Source organism: Dendronephthya gigantea, unplaced genomic scaffold, assembly GCF_004324835.1.
Source record: "Dendronephthya gigantea isolate DGI-Jeju-01 unplaced genomic scaffold, DenGig_1.0 000204F, whole genome shotgun sequence".
NCBI classification, from domain to species: Eukaryota; Metazoa; Cnidaria; class Anthozoa; order Malacalcyonacea; family Nephtheidae; genus Dendronephthya; species Dendronephthya gigantea.
In genome coordinates this window covers 213495-241431 of record NW_021163214.1, presented here as the reverse complement: position 1 = coordinate 241431, position 27937 = coordinate 213495, and the positions used below count along the sequence as shown (strand labels likewise).

Here is a 27937-nt window from a genome sequence, read left to right as displayed (position 1 = left end):
TTTAATCGGTTTGCATGAACTGGAGCGTGAACTAGTTTGTTTTCCAAGGTTCGCAGCTTAAAGTGAACAGGGGATAATTTTTCCACGATCCGGTACGGTCCGTGGTAATTGTGGAGCAGTTTCTTTGACAACCCTTTACGGTTTTTTGGTGTAAAAACCCACACTCTTTGACCGATTGTGTACGGAGGTTGACGCGCTGACTGGTCATACCTGGCTTTCATTTTAAGTTGAGCCCGCTGGGTGTTGATTGGATAAGCTGTTTGACTTCCTCAAGGGTTGTCACAATACGGGCGCGATGCTTAGCTACGACGGGCTAAGATTGGTAGGTGGAAGTAGGCTAACGTCCATTGGGAGACGAGGTTCACGACCATAGAGTAAGTAAAACGGTGACTCTCCAGTGGTAGCATTCGGAGATACTCGGTAGGCAAACAAGACTTGTGGAAGATGTTCATCCCAATCCTTTTGGTTGGTGCTAACATACATAGAAAGGGTTTGTGCCAGGGTACCATTGAATCTCTCTACTAACCCGTCAGTTTGAGGATGGTAAGCGGTTGTGTTCAATTTAGCTGTGTTCATCAGTTTGCACGTTTCCTTGACAAGGGCTGACAGGAAGTTACTACCTCGATCAGAAAGGATGGTCCGGGGTGCACTGTGTCGCGTCATGATCTCGTTAATGAGAAGGGAAGCGATACGGTGAGCTGAGCTTCACAAGAGGGTACGGCGAATGCCTCAGGCCAACGCGTGTAATAGTCCGAAAAGACGACAATGTAACGCGAGCCAGAATTCGTTACGGGAAACGGACCGAGACATCCACAGCTACGCGATGGAATGCTCCTTCGACGGGGATGGGAAGAAGTGGGGCTTGACGGCGATAACGGGGCGACTTCTTCATAGAACAGTCAATGCAAGATTTGCACCAATGTTCGATATCTTTGAACATTCCAAACCAATAGTATTTTCGCCGTAACTTCTCATAGGTTTTTTGAATTCCTAGGTGTCCACTAGTAGTGTCGTCGTGAGCATTAGTAAGGATTTCGTGACGCAGAGAAGCCGGAACTACTAGTTGGCTGAAGAGATTACCAGCCTTTCGCTTGCCAGGGGACCAAAGATGACAGAGGATACGGTCGTCGTTAAGGTAGTAATCATCAACGTGGAGGAGCAAAGTTCTGGCTACGCGTTGATCATTTGGCAGTTCCTTAGATTCGAGATAGGTTATCAGGTTTTGCAGGTCTGGATCTCGGCGTTGCAGATGACGAATGGTGTCAACTTGGACTCCTGGGGTGTCGATGGCTGTGATGTGGATATTTGAGTATGGTAAGCGAGAGATTGCATCGGCATTACCATTCGATGTGCCTGGGCGATGGATGATCGCAAAGTCATACTGTTGAAGCTGGAGGGCCCATCGTGCCAGTTTGCCGGTGGGGTCTTTGATGCTCATCAACCACTGTAATGCATGATGGTCTGTATGGACATAGAATTTTTGCCCATAAAGGTAAACTTGATACTTCTTAATAGCTTCAACAACCGCGAGTGCTTCCCGTTCCGTAGTGCTATAGTTACATTCAGCCTTATTGAGTTGCCGACCGCCGTACGCGATGACAACGTCTCGCCCTTCGATGTTCTGACCGAGAATATAGCCGAGTCCGGTTGCACTGGCATCAACATGTAGATGAAAGGGTTGGGAGAGATTTGGATACGCCAAAATCGGTGGTGTAACCAGGGCGTTCTTCAGGCAATTAAAGGCTCTTTCACATGACTCATCCCACTTAAATGCGGTATTCTTTTCTGGTCAACCGAGTGAGGGAGCGGCAATTGATGAAAAGTCTTTCACGAACCGGCGGTAGTAACTTGCAAGGCCAATAAAAGCACGAATGTCCTTTACACTTCGAGGACGAGGGAAGTCACGTACCAATTGTGTTTTCTCGGGGTTAGGTTGGATCCCATGTTGGGAGATAAGGTGACCAAGGAAAGACACAGATTGTTGGCCAAAGAAACACTTACTCGGATTCAAAGTAAGGTTAGCCGCTCGTAGACGATCGAGAACTAATCTTAGGCGGGAAAGGTGTTCGTCGAATGTGCAAGAAAATACGATAATATCATCCAGATATATTAGGCAGATGTTCCCGTCCAATCCTTGGAGTACTTGGTGCATTAAGCGTTGAAAGGTGGAAGGCGCGTTGCACAGACCGAAAGGTAGCACACAGAACTCGTATAAACCCGATGCCGTGGCGAAGGCTGTGTACTGTTGAGATGATTTGTCCATTTCGACTTGATGATAACCGCTACGAAGGTCGAGTGTACTGAAGTATTTGGCTCCAGAGAGAGCATCTAAAGCATCATCTACTCGTGGAATTGGATAGCTGTCCTTACGTGTAACCGAGTTGAGCCTACGATAGTCTACACAGAAACGGGATGAGCCATCTTTTTTCTTGACCAGGACAACTGGAGCACTCCACGGACTATTGGAAGGTTGGATCAAGTTTGCATGCAGCATTTCTTGAACATGGTTTTCAATCTCTCGTCGTTGTGGGGGGGCCCTGTATGGAGGTTGGCGAATTGGGGACTAGGCCCGACATCAATTCTATGTTGGACCAGGTTTGTTCGACCCAAGCTTTTGGTTAATGAGACAGGACGTCGGAGTATTCGATAAGCAGTTCTGAGAGGGCTTGTTTCTCAGGGTTAGACAACACGGAGTTGGTCAGGTTGGGAAAATCAGAGGGCGTGGCTGAAGCGGAGTTGGGCTTGGTGGGGTTGGTGTTCTAGGTGGGTCTTGCAGATCAGCGAAATCAGATTGGTGGATTGTGCTTGCCAAGGGGTTGATAATAGGTAGTGAGGTGCTTCTCTGAGTTGTCGTGGGTAATCCTGTACATGACGTAGGGGTGGGCGGATCAGTAAGAGGTGTGGTCTCGAAATCTTTTTGTGTGAACTGTCCTAATGTGGCACCACGGAAGATTGTAACAGGCTCATCAGTTGGATTTAGTAACCGGAAAGGGATATTTCCTTGTATGTCTGGGCATACCAGGGATGCTGCACCAGCTAGATGGTATCTGTTGAGGAGTCTCTCTCCTGGCTCAATTAAACCAATAACATTATTTGTTATCTGACCAACAGTTGCTGGAATGACAGCTTCGCAATGTGCATCAATTACTTGGGTTTGACCACATTTAACGGGCAAGGAGCTGGGTGGGCAATTTTCATCCGCAAACATGAGCACATTGTCACCCAAAAATTCAACGGTATGGGCACCCATATTGATGATAGCACGGTTTTGTTGCAGAAAGTCGCGACCGAGAACGGTAGAATAGCTAAGACCGGACACTACATAGGCGCTGCAGCTGTATTTTGTATGCCCCAAAGTGAGATCAAAGGTCACAACGCCTTCAATTGGTATGTGAGCACCGTTTGCCGTTTTGACCGATCGGAGCACTTCACTATTTTCTAGGGGTGTTGATGTACTTAAAACTTTATGGTAAAATTCTGTACTGATTACTGTCACAGCAGCACCAGTGTCCACAAGAACTTGTATAGGGGTTAGTGATACAGTACCATTAATCAAAACATTACTGAATTGGGTTGACTGATCCAGGACATTAGTTGATGGGGAAATGGATGGAATTTCCGATCTATCACGTACATTTGGCACTGGGACTTTAGGGGAAACATTAATATCTCTAGGTAATGTAGAGGGTAGAAGGGGTGGTTGTGTTTGTATGAACTGACTTTGTTGGCTGGGTTGGACATGTGGTGAATAATGTTCATTGAAATGTCCACTCGTTTGCCAAAACGTGTCTGGATAAGAGCTGTTGTGATATCGATTTGGTGGGGAATATCCAGTTACTTGCGGGCCCCCCTGTGTCCCCATATGGAAGGCCCTTGGGAGTTTAAATACCCAGCATTATTCTCAGGATGTGGTGGTGGTGCTAAGGGATACTGATAGTTATGATAAGGGGGCTGGGGAGGAGGGACATAGCGACTTTGGGGCGGATTGATAAACGGGACGTACCTGCTTCCTTGCAATACCTTGCAACATGCCCAACTCTTTGGCAGGTATTGCAGATTGGCTGCCCGTCCGTTGTTCGAAGGTTTCGTCCTCTGCTGTCTCGCCGGGGATATCTGTTTCCTACGCTGAAATCCTGTCGGTCTGTTGGGGCATTTTGTGGTGTGTCTTTCCTGATTTCGTCTCGAACTGCTGCTATGATATCCCTTTTCATGGCGTCGATATCCTGGGTAGAGGGAGTCTGAACAGGGGGATAATTGGTTGAAATAGGTGCTACTGTGGATGCTCGTGGTCGGTCAATAGTGGACATTAAAAGTTGCACTTGGCCCTCGAGCTCTGCTAGGCGTTGTCGTTCTCTGAGGTTATCATTAGAAATTGTTTCTACTTGTTTCTCTGAAGCTTTTTTCTCATTTAGGAGATCATGTATCTGATTTATTACATTATTTGGAGCAGGTACTCTGCTTTGCCACATTTTGTACTTCTGCTGACAGTATCTTTCAGGCGCGCCAAGGATTCGGCTTCCTCAAATGTTGTTGGGCGGTTCAAAATGACATGCGATTTTAACTCGTCGTTTAGTCCTGATATGAAACAGTTCATTCTGTTGGTGTCATTAAGTCCAAGTCGGCTGCATCTACGAATAATGTCCTCTGTGTAACTGTTAAGGCTTTCGCTCTTACCTTGCTTTCGGTCATTTAATTGTTGTCTCTGAAGGAACTCTTCGTTTGGTGAAGCAAATCGCTGTCGAAGGGCCGTTATTAGACTAGCATAATTGTTCCTTGTCTCGTCTGGTACCGTATGTAGCCATGCCAACGCTGGGCCTTCAAACAATAGCATTAATGCAGACAGTTTCTTGGCGTTTGTCCAATTATAAAACTTGCTGTATCGTTCAAATCTTTCGATAAAGTCGGTAATATCCTCATACGAAAACCCACTGAAGGATTTTGGGCCAAAAAATGACGATGATGATTGTCCTTCAATGGCAGCTTGCATGGCTGCCATCTGCGTTCGTAGTGATTCGACCGTTTCTTCGACGTTTCCGACTTCTGGAATGTCAACTATAGCGTCCCTTTGCATCGTTCCTTTTGACGGCTGTGCTTTGTATTTTGTAAACAATACGTTCTCGTCGGGGTCACCAATGTTATGATATTAAATTATACTGTCACACGTAATGTTATGCTTTGTTTATTATCATAAATATGCGTCTAAAATACTCAATTCGTCAATAGTTAAATCACATCTCTTCTTCCTAGCCTCCAAAACAAAATCTCCTCATGGTCGTACTTTTCCCAACTTTTCCCCACTAATTATCGTCTCTTCGTCACTACTTAAAAATGGACTGTTCACGTGTTCAGCGCATGCCATTGCTATTGTTATAATTATCTCGTAACAGTATACGGTATATGAATTATACTGATTTTGTAAAAGTGCAAACTGTCTATATTTTATTATATCGACTAGGGCCGCTCAAAGAATTTGAGAAAACCCGGGCGAAATTTTCGTCAAAAAATAGTATAGTTGTTTTTTGAAACAAAACAATCACATCACATGCTATTGTTAGGATGATTACACGACTACCAGAATTGTGTTATTTACTTATTTCAATACCTCAAAGTCCATTTTACGCTTCGTTAAATTTTGGTAACCGGGCTCATGTGGACAGCCCCTAAGCTTCGTTTAGTTATTTAGTGGTTAACAAGCAATAACAAGTCATTTTAACCGATGGGAAATAGTATCACATGAGCCACCTGACATGCTCACAACACGCACAATTAAATGGAAACCAGACAGTACTATGAGGAGTAACAACATATCTGTGATTTGTGATCGCTTGAACAAAATTAAAATGTCTAATATAGTTCTATAGACTAAAGAATAGTGTAGTATGGATGGCCTATTATTCAATAGACTATACGAATTGGTCAAAGATGTGATACGCGAGACTTTTTTAAGTATAAGGATTTGTATATTGGTATATAGTTCCTGCAAAAAGCGAATAAAGGTCTCATTGCGGGAAAGTTTATGCCGGTACAAAGTTTATGACATCAACATGCTGTCGTGTTTGTATGGAAATAATCTAATCGTGGGTAAAATGCACTGCAATGAGGTAAATGATTCACTGTTGATATATTCATATAAAAGTGTCCCCCAATCAATCTATAGGTTCATCGTTCATAGCTATAAATATAGCTTGATAATGCTGCAGTATAGTGTTTTCTCTACAGGGTGTATTAAAAATACTGGAACTATCATAATTTGCATGCACGAGATGTACATTAGAATTTCAATGACTGTGAAACTATTTACGCTTTTGGGATTTGAAAATACGTTTCCCAGGGTTATCAAAACAAGCACACAAAGTGCATTAAACTTATGAGTTGGATTACGAATGGCTCAGTTAAGAACAGAACTAAGAGAATTTCTTGTTTTAAACGTATACGAGCAAACTCAACCTCCGTCCCAAGTCGTGTTTATTAGAAAATTAAGCACATAACACAAGGGTACGGAAAACACAATGGTTAGGGAGCGTTAGTAAACATGATAACCCTGGGAAACGTATTTTTAAATCCCAGAAGCGTAATTAGTTGAACAGCTATTCAAATTCTAAAGTGCATACAAATTATGGTATTTGCAGTTTTTTTTTACACCCTGTAGATAGCCATTGAAGCTTAGTATACTGTATACGTCGCGTTTTAGTTGTGTCGAATGCAATTTAAACAATAGATAATGAGATGGTTAAACTTCATTTCGTCTTAGGCGCTGTTCATATGAGCCGGGCTGGCCCGCTTTGCCGGGCTGACTGGCTAGAGGCGAGATCCCGCTTCCTAAGTTGTTTCTATATGTTTTTGAAATTTGATTCACATGGAAAGCGGGCCAGCCCGCTTCGGCGAGATCTCGCTTGAGCGAGGCGAGATCTCGGCAAAACGGGCTCATATGAACGCACTAGGCGGGCTAGCCCGGTAAACCGGGCAGAAAATCGTCGATCCCTTTCTCTACAAATATACCTTCATAGCATAATTTCGCCATTTTATATGTATTTACAAACCAAAAGAACACAATACATTTCAAAAATTAACGAAATATATCTGCCCAAAACCGCTCTAATCGATGCAAGCAACATTTTTCGATTTGTGAAGCGTCAACAAATTATGTAACGCTACCGGGCTAGCCCGCCTCATGTGAATAAGAAAATAAACTAGCCCGGCAAAGCGAGCTAGCCCGGCAAAGCGGGCCAGCCCGGCTCATATAAACAGGGCCTTAGGGGCTGTTTACATGAGCCCGGTTACCCGAGATTCAATGAAGCGTGAGGGAGCATTGAGGTATTGAAATATATCTTTATGACTGGCACCAAACAAGCACATGCTTTAATTGTTGAAGTTGCATGAACATGGCTCCTTCACCCCAGTCGTTTTTAGTGCCTATGGTGGATGTGGAAGGGAGACTTCTCACTTCCTTTCGTTCCTAGCAGGCAAACTGGATGAGAAAAAGAACTTTCATAGCACCTCCATCGTTCTCAACTGGTTACGTAAGAAGATAGCTTTCGCTATTCTTCGCGCTAGGGTTGTGTGTGTTCGTGGTAGTCGTTCCTGGAGAACTTTAAACATTCCTTCAACTACAGATATCTCGTTGTCGGAATGTAACTCTAATATTAGATAAAGTAGTTCTCTCTAGTTTATATTTAAGTTTATATGCGTAATTTTATTTTTCCCCCTTGTATTGTGCATGCATTGTTGTGGTGATTATACGACTGCCAGGATCATGCTATCTGCTCATTTCAATACCTCAAAATCATCTCATGGTTCGTTGAATCTCGGGTGACCTGGCTCATATAAAACGCCTCTAAAGCTCTAATGATATAATATGCAAATGTGGCAAATTTTCGGGAGTGTATTCATGGCAGCACAATTCGGTAAAACATTGTGAGAGGAAAACTATCCAGAAACTGTGCATGTGAGTATAAATATTTACTCCGCCTGCGTATGCGCAGCGGAGTCTTAAAATGCCATGGTCTTTTTTCCTTTTCGTCGTAGTTTTGGGCGACAGAAGTTGGCATTTCTACAGGTAACCCAAAACATTTTGACCGAGAAGCCCTGGGTTACACGATCCACGGATGAATGATGTATACATCAATTGGCATGCAGGCGGAGTGAACGCCTTGAGCAGGCGTCTTGTTGTTATTATAATGTTAAATGGCGTCTGATTGCCAATTGCCATCCTGGTTGGAAAACCGAATACCTCTTTTGAGGACGACGTGGAACCATGTGGTACCATCATAAAAGAATTAGGCCTCCTCAGAGTAAAAGAGATTCTCTATTACCGTTCGCTTCACCCGCGCGGGAGAAGCAGCCTTTAAATTCTGTCCATGCGACCGTGACGGTCAGTGACCACTGACCTTACTAGAATATAGGTCAGTGGTCTTGACCCTTGATAATGGCGCAATTTCACACGCCTCCCACGCGCATCCGGATTTATTTATAACGATTGAATAATTTTGAATTGAATTCTCGATAGTTCTATTGTGATAACATATTATACCATTAAGTATAAATGTATGACAATTTTGTAACCACTTGCATGTAACTTAATAACCTGGGGCCGGTTGTATCAAGCCCGTTTAGCTTAAACGGTGGATAAGTTGAAATTAAGTAACACGCTTACATTTCCGGCCTTAAATGAGTACGAGTACGAGTCAATATTAAGCACTGAATAATTATTTAGTTGTAAACAGTATCTTTGTATTAAGGTTAAAAAAATTTAGTTTGCTTCTTGAATAAAGCTGAAACAACCGGAGGCGGTTGTATGAAAGCCGGATAGCGCTATTCACCGGATAATGATTTTTTAATTTCTATCGCTTTGAAATGGCCCGTTAATCTCGGTATTCTAAATTGTATCTCTTCCATGGAGCTCGGTCGATATTTTCATTCCTATTAGCAGCATGCCGTGCACTCATTGTGGATATCTTGCTGCGAATCTGCCATAGTATTGAACATTATTTTTTTGTTTATTACAGCAACCAGTGTTCGAAGGAGAACGCACTTAATAATAAAGTAAAGCGTTTTCGGGCGCACATTGACTGTGTACTTTCTGCATATCCAGCTATATAGCTACCTTACTTTCAAGTGAAAGGTAAGTAGGAAATCATATATTATCCGAACTTTGCTGCATGGGGAATCAATTCGACGTTTTAGGTGACATATATCGAAACTTATAGACTTAAACCTACGTCTACGGCTTTTTATCACATAGGTAATTCTGCCTAAATTAATGTGCTAATCTCCATAATTATATACTTAGTATTAGACACTATTTTTATAAGACTCTATGTGTCTACATTCGATATGAGCAGTCAGGATATTCATGGTATTAACCAGCTAGTTAAAGCTATGTTCACTAAGTTCTCGCTCCTCAATTGAGACAACTTTCACAGGCGAATACGACTACAAAAGCTGTAGTCCACCATGAAATAGTCATTTCATTCAAGTGTATTTTTTTATGAAGAAAACTTATTTCAATTTTGCATTGAATTGTATATATAGCAATAAAAACCAGTAACATTATGAAGCGATAGAAAGTGTTGCAGGACTTTGACATTTCGTTTGTCAGTTCGCTGTTAAATTGCTTCCAGTTATTCCTGATGCTTTATAACTACGTTTTCGTATCGCTGAATACCCTCCGTAATAATACCTCAGCCAATAAAATGGTGCATTAAAATTAAAGTTCGTACAATTGATAATTAAACTCTAACTGAGCTAACAGATTGGCAACCCCCCGGTACCAAAAGGCCCTGGCGACGAGGTTGCAGATTGGCATTGTTAAAACTGAAAATGAAACAAAGCAGAAACTTGGCAATGCGTAAAAATTTGTCACCAACTCGCAGGGCAAACCCATAAAAAATATTAATAAATTAATAATAAATTAGTTTTAATGAAATGACAAATTATAAAGATTTCACTGGCAATCCCTAAATATGTCTTCTATATTCTGCAGTCTAAAACGGGTTTTCCACCTGACCTTTTACGAGAGCAGACTTTTGGACTGAACGTTAATTTTTCTCCACTTCTAACAGATGTTTCATTTGCACGTATTCTTGTTTCTTATTTTCACAAGTTGGGAATTTTCTCAAGTCAAGGGTAAGTTAATTAAACTCGATAATTTGCGAACATGAAAAACTCAACTGTATGCCGATATAGCCGATATAGCCGTGTGTATGCCGATATAGCCGATATAGCCGTGTGTATGCCGATATAGCCGATATAGCCGTGTGTATGCCGATATAGCCGTGTGTATGCCGATATAGCCGATATAGCCGTGTGTATGCCGATATAGCCGATATAGCCGTGTGTATGCCGATATAGCCGATATAGCCGTGTGTATGCCGATATAGCCGTGTGTATGCCGATATAGCCGATATAGCCGATATAGCCGTGTGTATGCCGATATAGCCGCGTGCCTTTGCCATATAAATAGTGAGTTTAAGATTCACCAAATCCACGACACAGACGTGAAGTAATACTGCTATAATATCCACAGTTTTCCAAACAGGGGTGGAAATTATAGACTCCTTTTGATAAAAAAAGTCAGAGCCGTATGTAGAACAAATTATTACTGGTTACCGACACTAGTAAAAATTTTCATGTCTTGTCCGCGTCGTAGATTTGGTGCATCTTAAGCCCCGTTTGCACTTCGTTTGCCTTTAAAGGGCAATGGTTAGAAGCAATAGCTTATTAGTTTGATAGATTTGGTTCATTTATTTTGATCTCTGACAGTAAAATTTTTACTGCCCTTCAATAGCTACAAAATTTGACCCACTCTGGAAGCTACCCGATATGCTTTAAACGCCTTATATGCACGGCACGACCAAAAATGCTTCCCGATCAGATTATATTAGCGAGTTTAAAGTCATACTTGGCAGTATATAGTGTAACTGCTTTAGTCCCTCTATGCTAATATTTAATAATTTAGCCCCCCATGCATGATGATATTGTTCACTTGTGGTCTAGGCTATACGTCGCATTTCGGTCGCGTTGAATGCAATTCAATGACGATGTTTATATATATAACGGACTCCATGTTTGGATGGCCTTATCCGAACACGCGGGAATGTAGCTTTTCATAGCTCAAGCAAAATTCCCAAGTGTTTAGATGAAGCCATCCAAACACGGAAAGCCATTCAAACACGGAAAGCCATTAAGTAATTGTTTTAAAAAATAACAACAACAAGATAGTGTTCCAAGTTTTATTTCAAAAAGGGAATTAGCTAAATTTCCGTGATTGGATGAAGTGATCCAAATACGGGCTTCGACCATTCAGAACACGCGTTATAATATCATTGTTACTTTATAAATATATACACTATTCAGTTGTCAAAAACAGTGTGTGAAAAGTGAAAACAGCATTATTATTCTGTGTATGTAACTACCTAAGTAGTTCAAGTGCATTGATTATAGCTTTCTGACAATCAATTGATGGTTTGTAAACCTTCGTCTGACGAAGATTGTCACCAGCAATGAAGTAGAGAGGGCCATGCAGTGTATGAACAATGTTTTTCCCAAATAAACATATTTGCTCTGAAAGCATATTATATTCTCCACTCGGTTTGAGATCCATCCAGTATCCCTTTAGTTTTGTAACAGGTCCGCACGTTTGAATAAACGATGGTTTTGCAATGGTGTGAAAAAGCCAGAATCTTTCATTTGCTTCTGTATATATTGGCAAAATCATATTTTTTACTTCACAGCAATGTTTAATGTTTCGCCCGACCGCTAACCAGGCATCTTCTTGGAAAAAATCTTCACAGCTGGAGTAAAGCAAGGCTCTCTCTGCTTCAGTCAAGACCAAGTTCTGAACTTTCACATCTTCTTTCTTTATCTTCTTCTCAGCCCTACCGATGGCATCTTCTGCAACTTGTGTGCCAGCTATACAGCTTAACAAGCGACATATTTCTTCCATATTGCTTGTTTCTTCTGGGTTGTGGACAGATGTTTCGGCATGGCAGGTTTCAGTTTGACTGGTTAAAATGAACTTTACATCTTTTGCTGCAGTCATGATCTTCTTACACTGAAGTGCTCCATAATGATATGGCTTCTTGAATGGTACTCCATCGGGCAGACCTTCCACCACAAAACCACCCTTTATATAGGGAACCCTGCTTGGCTTCCCAACTGCAATACCTGCAAAAAGAAAAAAAGTTTATGCCTCATGTGAATGAAGCCTGTTGGGGCAATGCAAGATATGGATATATCATAATCCTTTGACTTTGACACTCTTTGTTTACCAGTCTCCCATTTTATTTCAGACAGGTCTATTCTAACAGATAAACATACAAGACTTACTATATTTTTGATTGAATAAATTCTGAACATGATGAACACAATATTCATGTGAGTCATTCACTAAAAAACAGGGGATACAACAGCAATTAAATTATATAATAACACACTGAGAAAAGGTTGACAATTAATTTACTTCCACAATGTACTGAAATTTTGATTTCCAGATTAATCCAGAGGGCAAACTCAATCCAATGAGTCGATAAATATACATTCATGCTTGCATACAGTATACTATATACTTACAAAAACAATCACGAAATTTCACTACAACGTCAGGATGGGAAGCCAGAAACATATTTCCACTTTGTGACCCAAGCTCAAAAATTTTTCCTACATTGTCTCGTAATATTGTTGTGACAACACAACCCAATTCTTCTAGTTTTAAAATCTGTAAGATAGTTTGTTATATTTGGTGACTAACTCCCTCTTTGGAAATTTAATTGCATGGTTAATTAATACATATTATTCAACAATATACTTTAAAAAACAGTTAGTGTAAATTCAATATTCTTCTGTTCACAATAAATGTAGAAAAAGGAACCACCCTTACCTCATGCATAAGCTTCTTTTTGTGTTGTGATATCAATTTTCCCTTTTGTTCATCCGATAAGGATTGTATGTTTACATTCTTAATAGCATCAGCAGAACTTTTAAACTTCCTTTTCTCATCTTCTTCAATTCCCTTCCATACTTCTGAAGCTAACTTATTATTTTCTTCACATTCCAAATCTATGCATTGCTCTATAAATAGCAATGAATGAAAGATTGTTGATAATCGCTGGTAATAATCATTTACAGCACATTATAATCATTTTTGCAAATGAAAATAATCAAGGTTTATTCGGCATAAGATTTGCACATCAACAACATTATAAAATATATCAATCTTTTACACTTTTGCCACAACAACCAAGAGGTTTGTGCGGGAGCAGTGGGACCATTACAAATTGACTCCCTTCAAATTGTGGTGGGGAGTGTGGTGGGGTAGAAGAGTGTTTCTCTATATAGGAGTATACTGGTCACTTCCAGTGTGGTACTCAAGTCAGTAATTTCCTGAACTGAGATGTGCCTTTTTAATCAGTCAAACTGTGATTAATAGGTGAAATATTACTCTATCTCCTTCAACTTTAAAATATTAAGACCATTAACATTAATTTCTTTACAAAACTAAGTGGGAATGCAGTCATGCTACATACATATCCCAACAAAAGTAGAAAATCAGAAATGAGAATTGCTGTGTAAGGATGGTTTGGCCTGAAGATTGTTGAGTTAAGGCATCAACACTGCTGTTTTAAATATATTGTGACAAGATATTACAAACAAACTTGTGAAACAACAGATATTACAGACACAGTGCACAAGTTCTGCATGCAGGTATAGAAAACAACCAGTGTTTTTAATATAAACGTAGAAGGTCTCTTACCGCTTTTAAGAAAATCAGAGCAAAATACATCGTAAGGATTCGGTCCTCGAATTGATGTTGCTCTCTTTAGCAACTGTGAATCTTCGTCTGGAGTGGAATCAACTTCGAGGTATGCCGGTCTTTTCCGTTTTCTATTTCCAATCCACTTCTACAAACAGTGTGATATACAATATCGTAATCAATTTGATAACATCTCGCTAAAATACGGATAGTTCATAGCAAGATCATAAGATGCTTAGACTTAGCATTATAAACAATATTTTATACCTTCACTTGCGCTGTAGTCAGACAGGTTTCGGCCACAGCACGATCAACCATCTCGCGATAATTTAAGCCAGTGCCAACCATTCCCTGACTATAAAATCTTTCAAGACTAGCCGCCTGGTTGTCGCTTAGTTGAATCCTTTTCCGTGACTCCATTTCGCACAAAATTGAAATATTGTAAAGCTATTATCAAAAATATGGCGGACAAATGGGACAATTGTTATATAGTTGCTGTGTATTTTAAATGTGATTGGTTCATTCGTAGTCACATGACTTTAAATAGATGCAATGTTTCCCGCCAAGGAAACAAGTGAAACATTGTTGCCAACAAGGGATAATTTCGTTTTAAACTAATCGCCATATTTGTTGACATTTTTTAGGCAAAACCAATCAGAATGCCTAAATTTTAAATACTTCATTTAAAATGGTATATATTGTACTTTTTGTCAACATTTTTGCATTCTGATTGGGTTATTGAAAATGTAAACAAACTTGCTAAAACGAAATTCTCCCTTGTTATTTTTGCCCGCTTCTTCATAACAAAGTAAAGTGTGTTTTTTTTAAATGAAATTGTTGTGTAACATGTATGTCCTTGTTCCTACATAACAAAACACTACTTCGGGAAATAGTGAGTCGGTTTTTTTTCCCTCGAGTCTCAATGTTTCCCTCGATTTATGAAACGCTTCTACAAAAAGATTTACGAAATGACAGTTAAATTGCTGACGTACGTTTAATTGAAATACAAACTGTCAGTCTTAGCCAATCGGAATGTTTGTTGATAACCAGTCGTTACTCGCGCATGCGCATAACTTACAATACCACCCAACGTCGACCGTCCATGACATAGAATTTTGACAACTGTGGATTCAGCTATGTTACAGATTAGCTATATACAGATATGAAACTTCTTTGTTTTGCTGATTGTTTTGTGTCCCACGCGCAGCCAGCGCGTGATGACTTCCGGCGAGCTTGGCAAGTGTCATGAGGGAATTTAATGAGTAAAACGCCGTTTTTAAGACGAAAAAATGCTTTTTTAAAAAATTCTCGCTACCTATGGCTATTTCTGGAATAAATTCCTAAAGAGTATCGGTATATGTATCCTTCGTTAACTGTGGAAAGGCAATTGAGCATATCTATGGGTAAAAATTGACTTTTGAAAATCAAAAAAGCTGGTCCGAAGGACATTTGCATTGGCACTATGGAATATATGTACTCTGGCTGAATTCTTTTCAATGAAGTCCCATATTTACACGTAAATATTATTTATCAATTTTTCAAGTTTCTAACCGTCTTTTAAATCTGTTTTTTGAAATAATATCAAAGCATAGAGTGCGGCTTATTGCAAATTTTAAACCCGAAACTCAAAACATAATATGGCCATGTCTTTATTTTTTGTCTTCAGAGTTCTGCTAAAAAGACTCGTGTATGGTCATAATAATCGCGCATGAGCATCAATTTGTAAACTTTGTGTAAAAAATAGTCCAAGACAAGGAGGATGAAGTTGTTTTTTCTAGCAAAACTCCTAAAATCGCTAAATACACTAAATTGCTCGTCGTATTTACATGCCATGTTGTTGTTGTTCATTTCAAGTACACAAAGTCCTTTTCAAGCTCTTATAATTTCGTTTTCACATTTCTATTAATCCTAGATATTTGTTAATTCATTTCATCTTATCTCCTGGAAATATATTGTATCTAAAGCATGCATTACATGTTTTCTAAACTCAAAAATAGCTCAGCCAGTGCTAAACTATTGCACAGCTTTCCATACGGCAACCCTGCACTCTTCAGCTATATTTTTTACTGTTTTTGCCAGCATCAAATAATTTCAGAAACCAATTCTTAGCTCGGAAGATCCACTTCATCCATATTTTTAAAAATTTTAAGTCAAATGGGAAATCGCCCTAAAGGTTTTGTTTAAATCAGGATTTGTTTGTCAAAAATTCGATTTTTCCATCGATTTACTCATTAAATTTCAACATGACATGCACTTGCCAAGCAAGTTACGCATGCGCACATTAGGCAAAAAGCCGTGTGACTCGATTTGGCTTCAGTTTCATATCTGTATATAGCTAATCTGTGGCTATGTTCTCCCGGGTTCCGGGTGTAATTCTTAATATCCGAGCGAAATTAGTACCCTCGCAGGCGCTCCGCGCCCGCTCGGGGATAAACTGCAAAGGCCACAAGTACAATATTAAAAATCATGCAAGTTTAGGCGACTCGGCGACACCTAGTCAAGAGGGATTTTCGTACATACACATACACACGTGTAATTGCCAATTAAAACTTATCATAAAAAAACTTGTCATAGAAACGAACATTACAGAACGAACAAGAGAGCTCAATAATCGGTTCTTTATATGGCTGAACTGCATGAGACATCCGGGATACATTTCCAAATACGGAAGATCAGTACGGCACGGTCCGGATATGGGTTTTTACGGACCGCTCGTCAACCAATCCGGAATTGGGGATTTTGAAAAGCCATATAGTAATGTCTGTTACTTGCTCCTAAAATTTCGTTTTCCAGCGTGGATACCTCGCGCGGCTGAATAAAATTTTAAAATTGCTGCACAGTTAGGTCGTGACACTACTTTGGCCCAGGCGAGTTTCGCAATATCATATTATCGATTTAATGAAGCATGTTCAATTTCACCCACAGGAAATGCAGAAGAAGGCATTGAATACATCTTCTTCTCAAACGCCACTCATATTTCCTACATGTCCGTTAATGGTGGAGATTCTGTTGCGTTTGTACCTGCCGACAGTGCCACGTTAGATTATGACGAACTGAATTATCGGATTTGGTATATGGAAGATGTTAATCTGTATAACGCTAAGTTGGATGGAAGTGACCTGCGAAGTTTACTGAGCGTGCGAGCTTTTAACAAATTATTCGCCGTTGACGCAGCCAATCAAACTATCTACTACCTGAAAGAAGGTTTAGGATTTAAATCAATCGACTACAATGGCAGTAGTTTACCAGATATTGGGGTAAATGGCGATAATTACAAGGACATTAAAATTGATACTTACGATAGGTAGGCAAATAACTGAAAACAATTTTTTCTTAAACTACATACGGACAAAAGAGAATCTTCAATAGCCCATATTACACGTTTATTATTAATATAAAAACCTGTTGTCAGACGTGGGAGAAAAGTCAACCTTAGTCTTTAAATGAATGGCTACGTTTGGGTGATAAAATTACATTGGGCAACGCTTTTTTACTTTTGTTTCAGAGCTGTCAAAAGCAAAAAGAAAAAAAAATTTGCTTCGCGGGAAAAATGTCGGATTGTTTCCGGAGTGGGCCTAGGTTAGGCCTAGTTGATACGTCGCATTTTGGTCGCGTCGTATCCAATTTAAGCAATAGATACTGAGATGATCCACCTCATTAAGCTTCATTACCAGCTCATTATCTATTGTTCGAGTTGCATTCGACGCAACCAAAATGCGACATACTGTGTATATAACCCTGGCCATTTTGGTCACACCGAATGCAAGTCAAACAATAGATAGTGAGATGATAATGAAGCTTAGTTAATGAGTTTTATTATCTCATTATCTATTGTTTGAATTGCATCGAGGGCCTGATTACACGGGCGCTTCTTCTCGGCGTTTCTTTTGAATTGTGACGACTTGATTGCTCAAAATTTACAGTCGCGGTAATAGAAGCATCCCGAAAAATATCGAGTAACTCATTTGCTTAAATTTATTATTTGGCTGGCTCACGGAGTCAAAATTATTCAAATATTTCAAAAACTCCTAACTTCCGGTTTTCCAATCATATGCATCTATTTGTTTTATTATCCAATATGATTAGAGATTGGTCGATTCGAAACCGGAAGTTAGGAGTTTTTCAAGACGTTTCCTTAAATATTTGTCGTACTCCCTAAGCCAACTGATAAATTTGAGTAAATAATATTTTTTGTAAATTATCCCCTCCCCCATAGAGCGAGGCAATGAAGTGTGGGTAAATATAGGTAATCTTCCTTTAATCTTACTTTATCTTCCAATAAATATTTGTGCGCTTTTAATTTTTATCCAAATAGATCAATATTTCTCACCACTGATAATACGGACAATCGAAATCTTATCCGGTACAGTCTTGCTGATGGAAGTGATCAAACTCTTCACTCTGGTGTCAATGAAATAGGCACTCACCTTGCCCTTGATACCGTGAATAAAACCGTGTATTGGATTCTTTTTACAACTGACACAAATTACAAGATATTAAAAACAACGTACGATGGTAATACCTCACAGATAGGAACAGATCAATCAGGAGGCATTAAAACTGTGGACATTGCAGATGGGAATGGGTATTATTATATCCTCGATACAACAACATCACAAATTGATAAATATGATAAATCGACAGATACAGTGGCTGCTACGATTTCACTTTCAACTAAAGCAACACGAATAATTATTGTTGAGGGTAAGTAATAAATAATCTTGAAAAATTTATCAATACAATAATAATGAATGTGATGCAGTACTTTGGCAGTATTTTAGGAAACAAAACTTGCAAACCGAAATGAAATTGAAACATATAGCGCAAGAGAATCTGTAGTAAAGTAAATGCAGTATTTTTATTAATTAAGGTGGCTCCCTACAGTTTTAAGAATATTGAAAACTTGTGGTTTTGATTTAAGATTTTAGCACGAGATTTCTTGGTAAGGAAAAGAAATTTCCCAGATATATTAACCAACATTCTAACAGTCAGAAATTGCCCATAAGCATGACGTCATCACCGTTGTTATGGTAACAATGGCGATTCAATATGGCCGACATTTTACCTATTCACGCATTTTACTCGAAAACAAGTTCGGTTACCCCAATTTTTTATTTTATAAAAAGTTTTCTTACAAAAAAATGGGAAATTTGAGCAAGTTTAAAAAAATTGTATGGAGCCAAAAAATTTCTATAACGAAAAATCACGTTTTTTAATTTTTAATAATTTTGGCTCTATAGAATTTTTTTTAACTGGTTCATATTTTCTATTTTTTTGTAAGAAAACTTTTTATAAAATAAAAAATTGGGGTAACCGAACTTGTTTTCGAGTAAAATGCGTGAATAGGTAAAATGTCTGCCATATTGAATCGCCATTGTTACCATAACAACGGTAATGACGTCATGCTTATTGGCAATTTCTGACTGTTAGAATGTTGGTTAATATATCTGGAAAATTTCACTTCGTTTAGCAAGAAATATCCTGCCAAAAATTTCAATCTAAATCATTAGTTTTCAATATTCTTAAAACTGTAGGGAGCCACCTTAAGTCGTGCAATTCATCCCAAAATCGTGGATTAAAATTAACCTCCGGCCGCTACACGATCGGTTGATTTGGTAACTATAGTCGTATGATTTTGGTATTAGTTACATATCTTTATAAATCTTTGGCAAATGCTAGAAGTTCATTGGCTAAAAGGAGTGCAATTTAACATTAATTGCAGCCTTTGCAAGTTGTAATTGCACTCTTGCTCATAGCCAATAAAAATTACTCTAGTATATACAATTAACCAATCACCATTTAGGATGAATGAATTTTAAATTATGCTAAACTTCAAAATTCCAGATTGTAATATTTAACAAGTATTGTTACTTGTGGCTAAGCAAATCAACCTCCCGCTACGCGGTCAGTTTGATTTTGTTATTCATTTTATTACCATTATTAATTGCAACCTTTTCAAGCTGTAATTTCGCCTTTATCATTGTCCATAGCCAGTAAAGAATTAATAATAATGATTTATTATTATAGCTGCTTTGCCAGGACCCAATAAAACAGATAATGATAATTGTTTTTTAAAAAATATCTGTCCTGCAAACTCGACGTGTACAAACTCTTCTGGTTCTTTCGTCTGTTCATGTGATACAGGATTCACTGGGAATAAAACAGTTTGTCAAGGTATAAAACGAATCAAACAAAACGAACTTATCATGTTTTACGTTGAGGCAAGACCTTGAGCGCTGTTGTCGACTCATCTACAAATTTATTCTTTAAAGATTGAAATGAAATATAATATTATTCATGCTTGTGTTCAAAGAGGAAATTTTGCATATTTGCACAAGTAGAAGTGGAAGTAGTACTTGCTACAAATTTTTAAGATGATATTATAGTCTAGAACAGTTGAAAGGTGGATCGAGTGCGTTAAAATAGAAATATTTCCCCTAAAAATCTTGGCATTCTGATGTGCTTTTCTGATAGTTGAACTCCGTTTAGTAACTTTAAGATAACCTTTTTAAATTCAACAGATGTGAACGAGTGTGCAGAAGATTCATGTGGTTCCAATTCAAACTGCGAAAACACTATCGGTTCGTATCTCTGTCAATGCCAAACTGGTTTCGCAAGAAATGGTAAAGACTGCGCAGGTAAGACCTTGGACGGAAGGGAGGGGGACATTACGGTCATTACTAGAAGGAACCTTGGTATACATGCTGGCCCCTTCTTTATACGGATGCAAATGAATTCTTAGTTTTACTTGCAATTTTGGTCTTTCGCCCCAAGTTATAGTCCTGGGCAAATTAGGGAACATTTCTCCGAAGATATTGTTTCATTATTTCCTAATACGGTCAAGCAGAAAAACCAGCCTGGAATTGAAGGATTTAAGCTGAGATGATGAGCTGATTGGCTCTATTTTCACATTCCTGGCTCCACATTCAGAGTAGAGCCAGACAGGAGGGAATTTTTGAAATTTGGTTTCAGGAGTCGAAATATGCCATTCTAATGAATGAAATAAAGCAACTTAGAGCTTTTTAGCTTGTCGCGTTTTCGCTGGAGGCCGAGCTTTTTGCCTCGTGATCGAATGTAGAGCCAGATTTTAAACTCGGCACGAAAATGATTATATCTCAAGAACTATTATCTATACAACCAAAATATTCAATGCCATTCTGCATTAGCCTTAAATGCTCAAACTAAAAGTTTCTAGAACATTGTAGCTTCAGTAAGCCTCTCTGCGTATAGAAAGAGCAAAACGATTGTTTTAATTGACGCGCCGTCCAAATGCCGTATGACGGCCGCAGATATTCAAATAGAAAATAAAATCATTATATTTTACAATTGACTCTAGATGTCAATGAATGTGAGAGTCATCCTTGTGATATGAATGCAAACTGTTCGAATAGCGTTGGGTCGTTTACATGCACTTGCAATAAAGGCTTTAAAGGCAACGGCACCAACTGTACAGGTACGCCATAAAAAATGTAATGTGTTCTGTGTATAATGCTGACCAATCATCACCACACTGCGAATCACTGCTAGCTATACTGAGTCGATTGTTTTGAATTTTTGAGTGTAGCACAGCATTTAAAAAGCGTAAGTCAATACCATACATAAAATGGTATATACCGTTACCTAATTCTCGATCGGGTTGTATAACATTTAACGATATAATTTAACAGCGATTTAAGGCCCTGTTGGACAGTGCAATTTTTCCTCCAACTCGCCTTGCAATTCTTCTTTTGAGAGATGTGAATTTGGCAATTGCCGAACTTTTATGTTTATTACACTCCATGGACGTTTCCACCCGATACACTTACATTTTGAAGACTCTTCACTTATTGAGTTACATCTTTTTAAAGTAAAATTGCATTGCAGCTTGAAAGCAAAGTTGCACCGTCCAACAGAGCCTTTCGCATGTTAGAAACGACACTTGAGCAATGCTAATCTAGACAAACAAAGGCACGTATTTCGATGAATTTTCATCTTCGGACAAGCATATATCGATGCAATTGATAAAACATTTCGCCTGGGATTGCAGCTTTCAGAAAATTAATAAGACCTTCCATTGGCATCATCATCCTCCATATTTTTATAAGTTTTAGCATTTTGGACAAAAGAACTAAGAAGTTAAGATATATTCGTTCCTAGCTAATTTTACCTTAACTGTCTTGTAAATCGGATCATAATCAAACAATCAAAAAATCAAATGACACTGTATCTTAGCCTTGTATGTTATAATTCTGGTTTTACGCTATTGGACATATTTACAGCTTTGTATTTTATACCAGTAATACCACTACCCACCCAAACTTTTATATCAATGTCTTATAATTAAAACTGACAATTGTTTTTTAGATCATGGATCTAGTAATAAAGGAGAAACAAACAAAGAGGGAAGAAACTTTACCTTAACAATGATCGTTGTCTTGACTATCACTATCATGTTTTAGGCGGGACAAACAGTCTCATCCCTGTTGTTTAGTTTGCAAGACGAGAGCGTTAAAATTTTCTGTGACGTCATTCCGTGGGTCTGTCATCTTTTTGATCATGGCTCTCGAGCAAAGAAATTGCTTGAATTGTTAATGTTATTATATAATTTTCACTGTATTATACACGATCTGAATATCCTAAAAAATTGAGAAAAGATCTCATTGCAAGGCATTTACGTTATAAATACAACTGTAGCTACGACACCAATCAATGGCACACTGTCGAGATATGTTTGTAATGAATTTAATTAAATTATGTGTTCTCGTCAATTAAAATAAGAAGTCTACTGCAACGAGGTAAATGATTCATACCATTAAGGTAAATGGTTCAATCCAAGTTGAGTTCCATAACAGCACAGCTATACATAGCTACACGCTGCTCCAGCCTGCATGCATGGTTATATTCAAACGTATGGATTATGAGAGGAAAACTATAAATACGAGTCGGGGCACATCATGTACGAACATGTGTTTATTGTTTATGTCTGTAAATCTTGTGTATACACGTACCGTTTGCATGCGTGAATAATTGTAGAATTTACCGGGCTCAAACGTAACCATGATTTAAACCGACATTTGTTTATTTGAGTAACTTTTGTTTAGGAATTTTTGCTTATATTTTGGCTTATGTCAATATTTGTTTTGTTGATAAATATTTCACAAGACAATTACCGACCTAATAATCCAGGACATGTCTGCAGGGAAGGGGTAGTACTAAAATTGAGAGGGATTTACTGTTTGTAAACAGACGAATTTATATCTATGTATAAAATCCTTTTAAAACTAGTTTTTAGCATGATGCATTCCTATGGGAAACAGGACTGGAAAACCAAAAATCTCAAATTCATTACCACATTTGGCAAGAAAGTTTTGCAGTAAGTTTTAGGTTTATTATATATTTTTTGTATAATATAAATATCGATTCAGTTGGTAATGGGTATTCACTAGTTCATCTAATCAGGAGGGGGTTCGAATATTTATCCGGCTCGGAAAATTCCTTCGCGACGGGGCGAAGCGTCCTTTGAGGATCTGCTTATGCGGGCGTGACGAGCTTCAAGTAACAGACGACACACTTCACCCATTCGGTAGGGCAAGGGACTGGGAAGCAGCTTTTGTGGGATCACCATACCTTGCTTGTCATAAAATATTTGAAGCCAGGAAATATGACTCAGAGATATGCGATGTAAATGCACAATTTGACTGAATTTCTTTCTGCAAACTCTTGTCATTGCTCTTGTCCAAATCTTGTCAAATCTTCTCATCTTTCAGGACAATTTATCCTGGTAAGAGAGAGATTCTAAGAGAGATCCTTATATAGGCGATTATTTAATTTTCTTTTCGGCAAACAAGTAACTAATTAGACCTAGAAGATTTGCATTGGCCAAAGTTTATCGGGCTTCCCTGGAGTAAAAAATTTACAGCAGCATGCAGTAATTATTATCGAGTGTTGATATTGGCGCATGCAATTTCACACGCCTCCCACGCGCCCTTGACACTGGAGTTATTTATAACAATTGAAATGAAGTTATCTTACTTATCAACTGGTTTGTTGTGATAATTCATGCCTTTAAGTATAAATGTATGACAATTTATAACCACTTGTAATCTAACTAAAAGAACCTCTTAATTTGTTTCTAAATTGTATAATATCATCCATCTCAATCAATATTTTTATTCCTATTAGCAGCATGTCGTCCACGCATATCTTGCTGTGAATTTGCCATGGTATTGCAAATTATTTTTTTTGTATATAGCAACTAGTGATTGAACAGGAACACGCTCAATAACAAAGTTAAGCGTTTTCGGACGCACATATTGTACAGTGTGCATTCTACACATCTAGCTGCATTTCTCTCATGTGAACGGTAAGTGGAAAATATAAGTATTTATTACCAATAGACTTAATGGCAAATATTTTGTGAACTTGCTGGTGTACAAATTGACGTTTTAATATAATATATCGACACTTATACCTAGTTTGTAGCAAGTTGTTAGGCGACCATGAAGTCATTTAAAATATTTATATCCATCGAGAGTTTTTCAATATTTTTATCGTATGAGTAAGTACTATATCTACATGCATGTACTATTAGAAGCCTTGTGTCCTATTCTGGTCAAACTCTAGGTAAGAAATGCCTTATATAGATAGCCTTTAATGCTCAGTGATTATGCAAATTTACCGTGAAACGAACGGTTCGAGAAAAAATTAGTATAAGCGTTCAGTTTACGAAGTAGTTTACTATAAAGTTAAATATTTTTTCATTATTTAATTTGTGGACTAGCCTTTTAGTTTTTCCACTGACTGAGCTAAGCGTTGGCAGTTAAGTTGTCTAAGTCATATTGAAAGAGCTAAGAATGATATGCAGCACACCATAGCTTTAGCTCAATGTCATTTTTGCCCCAGCTGCGCTCGTATCTTGAATATCCTAGCGGTTCATTTCAAATTCAGACGAATAGGTTTTCATTAAAATGGTGTCTAAGTTTATGGAGACAAACGAATGTATTATACTAATTTATAACATATTCATGCAGACAGACTATCGCTTGTTAAACAAAGACATAGCTATATCCTTGAATATATTTAATAGTTAAATGAGTATAGCCATAAATGACCTATTTATTCTGTTAAGTTAATGCATGCAATTATCATTTTGACGAATGGAAACGAGTGCCAATGCCATAATTTTGCTCATTCCGTTGAGGGTGGAACTTGAAATGTTACATTTCTATACGTGTTTTGCGTTCGCATATGAGGCGAAGGTTCGTATACAGCAAACCCCATGCGTTGACGTGAAAATAGGGCAAAAAAAACTTGCGTCTGTATTGCTTTAAATTGTATCTGGCAATTAAAAACTATGTCAGTACATGGGAATTTGAAAAGCAATATATGAAGTAACGTAATCAGATAGTCGTATTTTCAGATTGCGGTGGATATTCAAGTTTTTCAGGAAGTTCATCATGCAGTACCCATTTACAATACCTAATCGTACCAATTTAATTTACAATACCTAATCTAAGTTATAATTTAAGTTTGTATAAATTTGTTAACCTCAGATTGAAGCCCCGTACAGAGGGGCAAGTTTTCTTGACCAATTCGCTTGCTTGTGTGCATGACGAAAAAGTTTTCGTTGCCAAGTTTTATTTGATCGTGTGTACGCAAAATAAGTAATTTTTCTTTACAAGTTTAACGATAATATGTGTATATTTTACGATAATATGAGCCATTAGAAAATGAGTAACAGCTGAATCTAAAAACAAACAGAAATTGAAAAACATGAGAATTCCGCTCGGTCGGCTCGAAGATTGTTGCGCTGTTCCCTACTGCGCTATTCCTTGTCAAGTTTTCCTTGACGGCCATACACACGAACATTTTCCTTGTTGAAAAGCTGGCATGACTAAATTTTAAACAAGGCTCCTTGTCATGGAAAACTTGTCAATTTTTTTCGTGCACACACGAGCCAATAAAACTTGGCAAGGAAAACTGCCCGTCTGTACGGGCTTTAGCTAACCAAATAGCATTGTTATATAAGAACTGAAAATGAAACAAAGAGCAAAATTTTGATGATTCATGGAAATTATCACAAACATGAACGCGCAGAAGAGCCTTAAGCCCCGTACAAGCTGGTGTGTATGACGAACGAGTTTTCGTTGACAAGTTTTCCTTGGCAAGTTTTATTTGCTCGTGTGTACGCGAAAAATGACAACTTTTTCTTGAAAAGTTTACGATAATATGAGTATATTTTGCGATAATATGAGTATATTTTACGATAATATGATCGAGCCATGATAAGATGAGTATACGACCGAATCCCAAAAACCAACAGAAATTGAAATACTTCAAAAAACCGCTCGATTGGCTCGAAAATTTATTGTTGCGCTGTTCACAACTGCGTAATTCCTTGTCAAGTTTTCCTTGACGGCCGTACACACGAGCATTTTTCCTTATTAAAAAGCTGACATGACTAGTTTTTGAACAAGGCTCATTGTCATGCAAGGAAAACTTGTCAATTTTTTCGCGTACACACGAGCAAATAAAATTTGTCTAGGAAAACTTGCCCATCTGTACGGGGTTTTAAACAACCGTTTAACAAGTTCTCGCTGAATGTCATAGCATGAAAAATAATTGTAATTTTTGAAATGTAAGCTAAACTTGAAGACTTGAGGGTACCTCAGCTGGATATGATTTGTAAAGCCGTGTTTCCTGACAACACTGGTTCACATAATAGATTTTTGGAAATCTCTCATTTTTTGTAGTGTAGCCCTCATGTGCACATGAAATCAGCCCTAAAAACAAAATTATTCTACGCCAACTTTTATACTGCGGGCTAAAACTGTTTTTTTTTCTAACTGACCTCTCACGAGTGCTGTGGTGTTTTTTTTTACTCCTTTACTGTTTGGAAACTTTGTTTTAGCTACGGTCTCTAGAGACAAATCAACAACAACAGCAGGGGAAAGAGAGAAAATATCATATTCACATGCAGTAAATAATCTGCACCCCGCTTTTTGGAAGGATCCTGTGAACTCCACAGAAAATTAGGGTAATCCCACGACAGAACCCAGCATCTCGCAGGCCTTTAAAACTAGTTAAACCTATATCATATTGAAAACAATCTATCCCGTTGAATTTGCTAAGCATTTTTCTCTGTTTTACACAGATGTATCGTTTATGCGCATTCTATTTACTCATATTCACAAGTTGGGAATTTTCTCAAGTCAAGGGTAAGTTAATTAAGTCTAAGTATAATGTGATTTGTTGAGTTGAGAAATTGAACTGCATGTACATAGCATGCATACCAATATAATTGTAGGATATAAGCGATATATTAGCTGCACAAAAGGCGATCACTAAAACTTAATTAGCCATGACGACGTATGCCTTTATAATTTCACCCTTGTTTATTGTTGCTATGGTTATAAGCTCACGACAACGGGATTTCTAGCAGTTATTCATAATAGCATAATTATTCTAGACCTTTTTAGCTTGTATGCAAATAAACCTATTTCAAGTCTGAAATGGTTACGTTTTATTGGCAATTCCATGGTCACAACATATGAAATGCGTTAATTTGCATGTAAGCTGAAAAGTTCTATTGAATAAAGAATTATAAAGATTTCAAAATTAATGCAACGGGACAATGCTTTTTTTACGCCAAGTTTTAAAAATGGGCTTGTTACACTCAACCAAGAAAAACTATTCTGTCTTTTCTCCCGTTTATACTCCGCTAACAGCAATAGACTTTGCTTCCATATATAGGACATCGTTAATCTCATTGGGTTATTTAGCTTTTATCTTTCAAGCGAATTAAATGCACAATTGAGCACCAATGCCAGTCCTTATCTATCATTGCACAATCGTCGACCGTGAAGACAAAAACGATTGGAAAGGACTGGCACTGGTGCTCAATTCGGCTTCATGATTGCATCAGAGATTACGACCGAGTTATCGTTCCAATTTACTGTAGATAGATTTTAGTTAGTTTTTATAGATACGTAGACAAGGGATAAGAGCTAGAATACAGTAGCGTAGCCATCGATAATAAATGTATACCAATATATTCATGTTCTGCATTTTCAATATTTTATGAAATCTATTGTCTTTACAGTTACTTAACCTGAATATATGAATATTAGCTCCTCCCCGCAATAATTATCCATGCTAGCTACGCCACTGCTAGAATGATTCATTATTCATTAACCTATGAGCACGTTC

The 27937-nt window shown here is 38.2% G+C and overlaps 3 protein-coding genes across 5 annotated transcripts; 1 reads left to right on the top strand and 2 right to left on the bottom strand.

The window, feature by feature from the left end:
- Window positions 1–2698: 2698 nt before the first annotated feature.
- LOC114539526 lies at window positions 2699–4930 on the bottom strand. Its single transcript, XM_028560162.1, has 2 exons — window positions 4004–4930; window positions 2699–3066 (listed from the first exon to the last, which is right to left on the bottom strand). The coding sequence occupies exons 1-2, from the start codon at window positions 4467–4469 to the stop codon at window positions 2699–2701; spliced, it is 834 nt and encodes a 277-aa protein (XP_028415963.1). The 5' UTR covers window positions 4470–4930.
- Window positions 4931–9016: 4086 nt separating this feature from the next.
- LOC114539509 (pro-epidermal growth factor-like) lies at window positions 9017–22498 on the top strand. Of its 3 annotated transcripts, XM_028560145.1 has the most exons (8): window positions 9017–9121; window positions 10062–10125; window positions 16676–17054; window positions 18066–18454; window positions 19778–19924; window positions 20272–20388; window positions 21087–21203; window positions 22094–22498. In XM_028560145.1, exons 2-8 carry the CDS (start codon window positions 10062–10064, stop codon window positions 22186–22188), a joined length of 1308 nt encoding a protein of 435 aa, XP_028415946.1. In that variant the 5' UTR covers window positions 9017–9121; the 3' UTR covers window positions 22189–22498. The 3 variants fall into 3 exon arrangements, with proteins under 3 accessions (XP_028415946.1, XP_028415947.1, XP_028415948.1); XM_028560146.1 differs by lacking the exon at window positions 10062–10125; XM_028560147.1 differs by lacking the exon at window positions 19778–19924.
- Window positions 11231–14208, bottom strand: LOC114539508. Its single transcript, XM_028560143.1, has 6 exons — window positions 14018–14208; window positions 13751–13898; window positions 12878–13068; window positions 12571–12715; window positions 12328–12387; window positions 11231–12165 (listed from the first exon to the last, which is right to left on the bottom strand). The coding sequence occupies exons 1-6, from the start codon at window positions 14168–14170 to the stop codon at window positions 11411–11413; spliced, it is 1452 nt and encodes a 483-aa protein (XP_028415944.1). The 5' UTR covers window positions 14171–14208; the 3' UTR covers window positions 11231–11410.
- Window positions 22499–27937: the final 5439 nt, after the last annotated feature.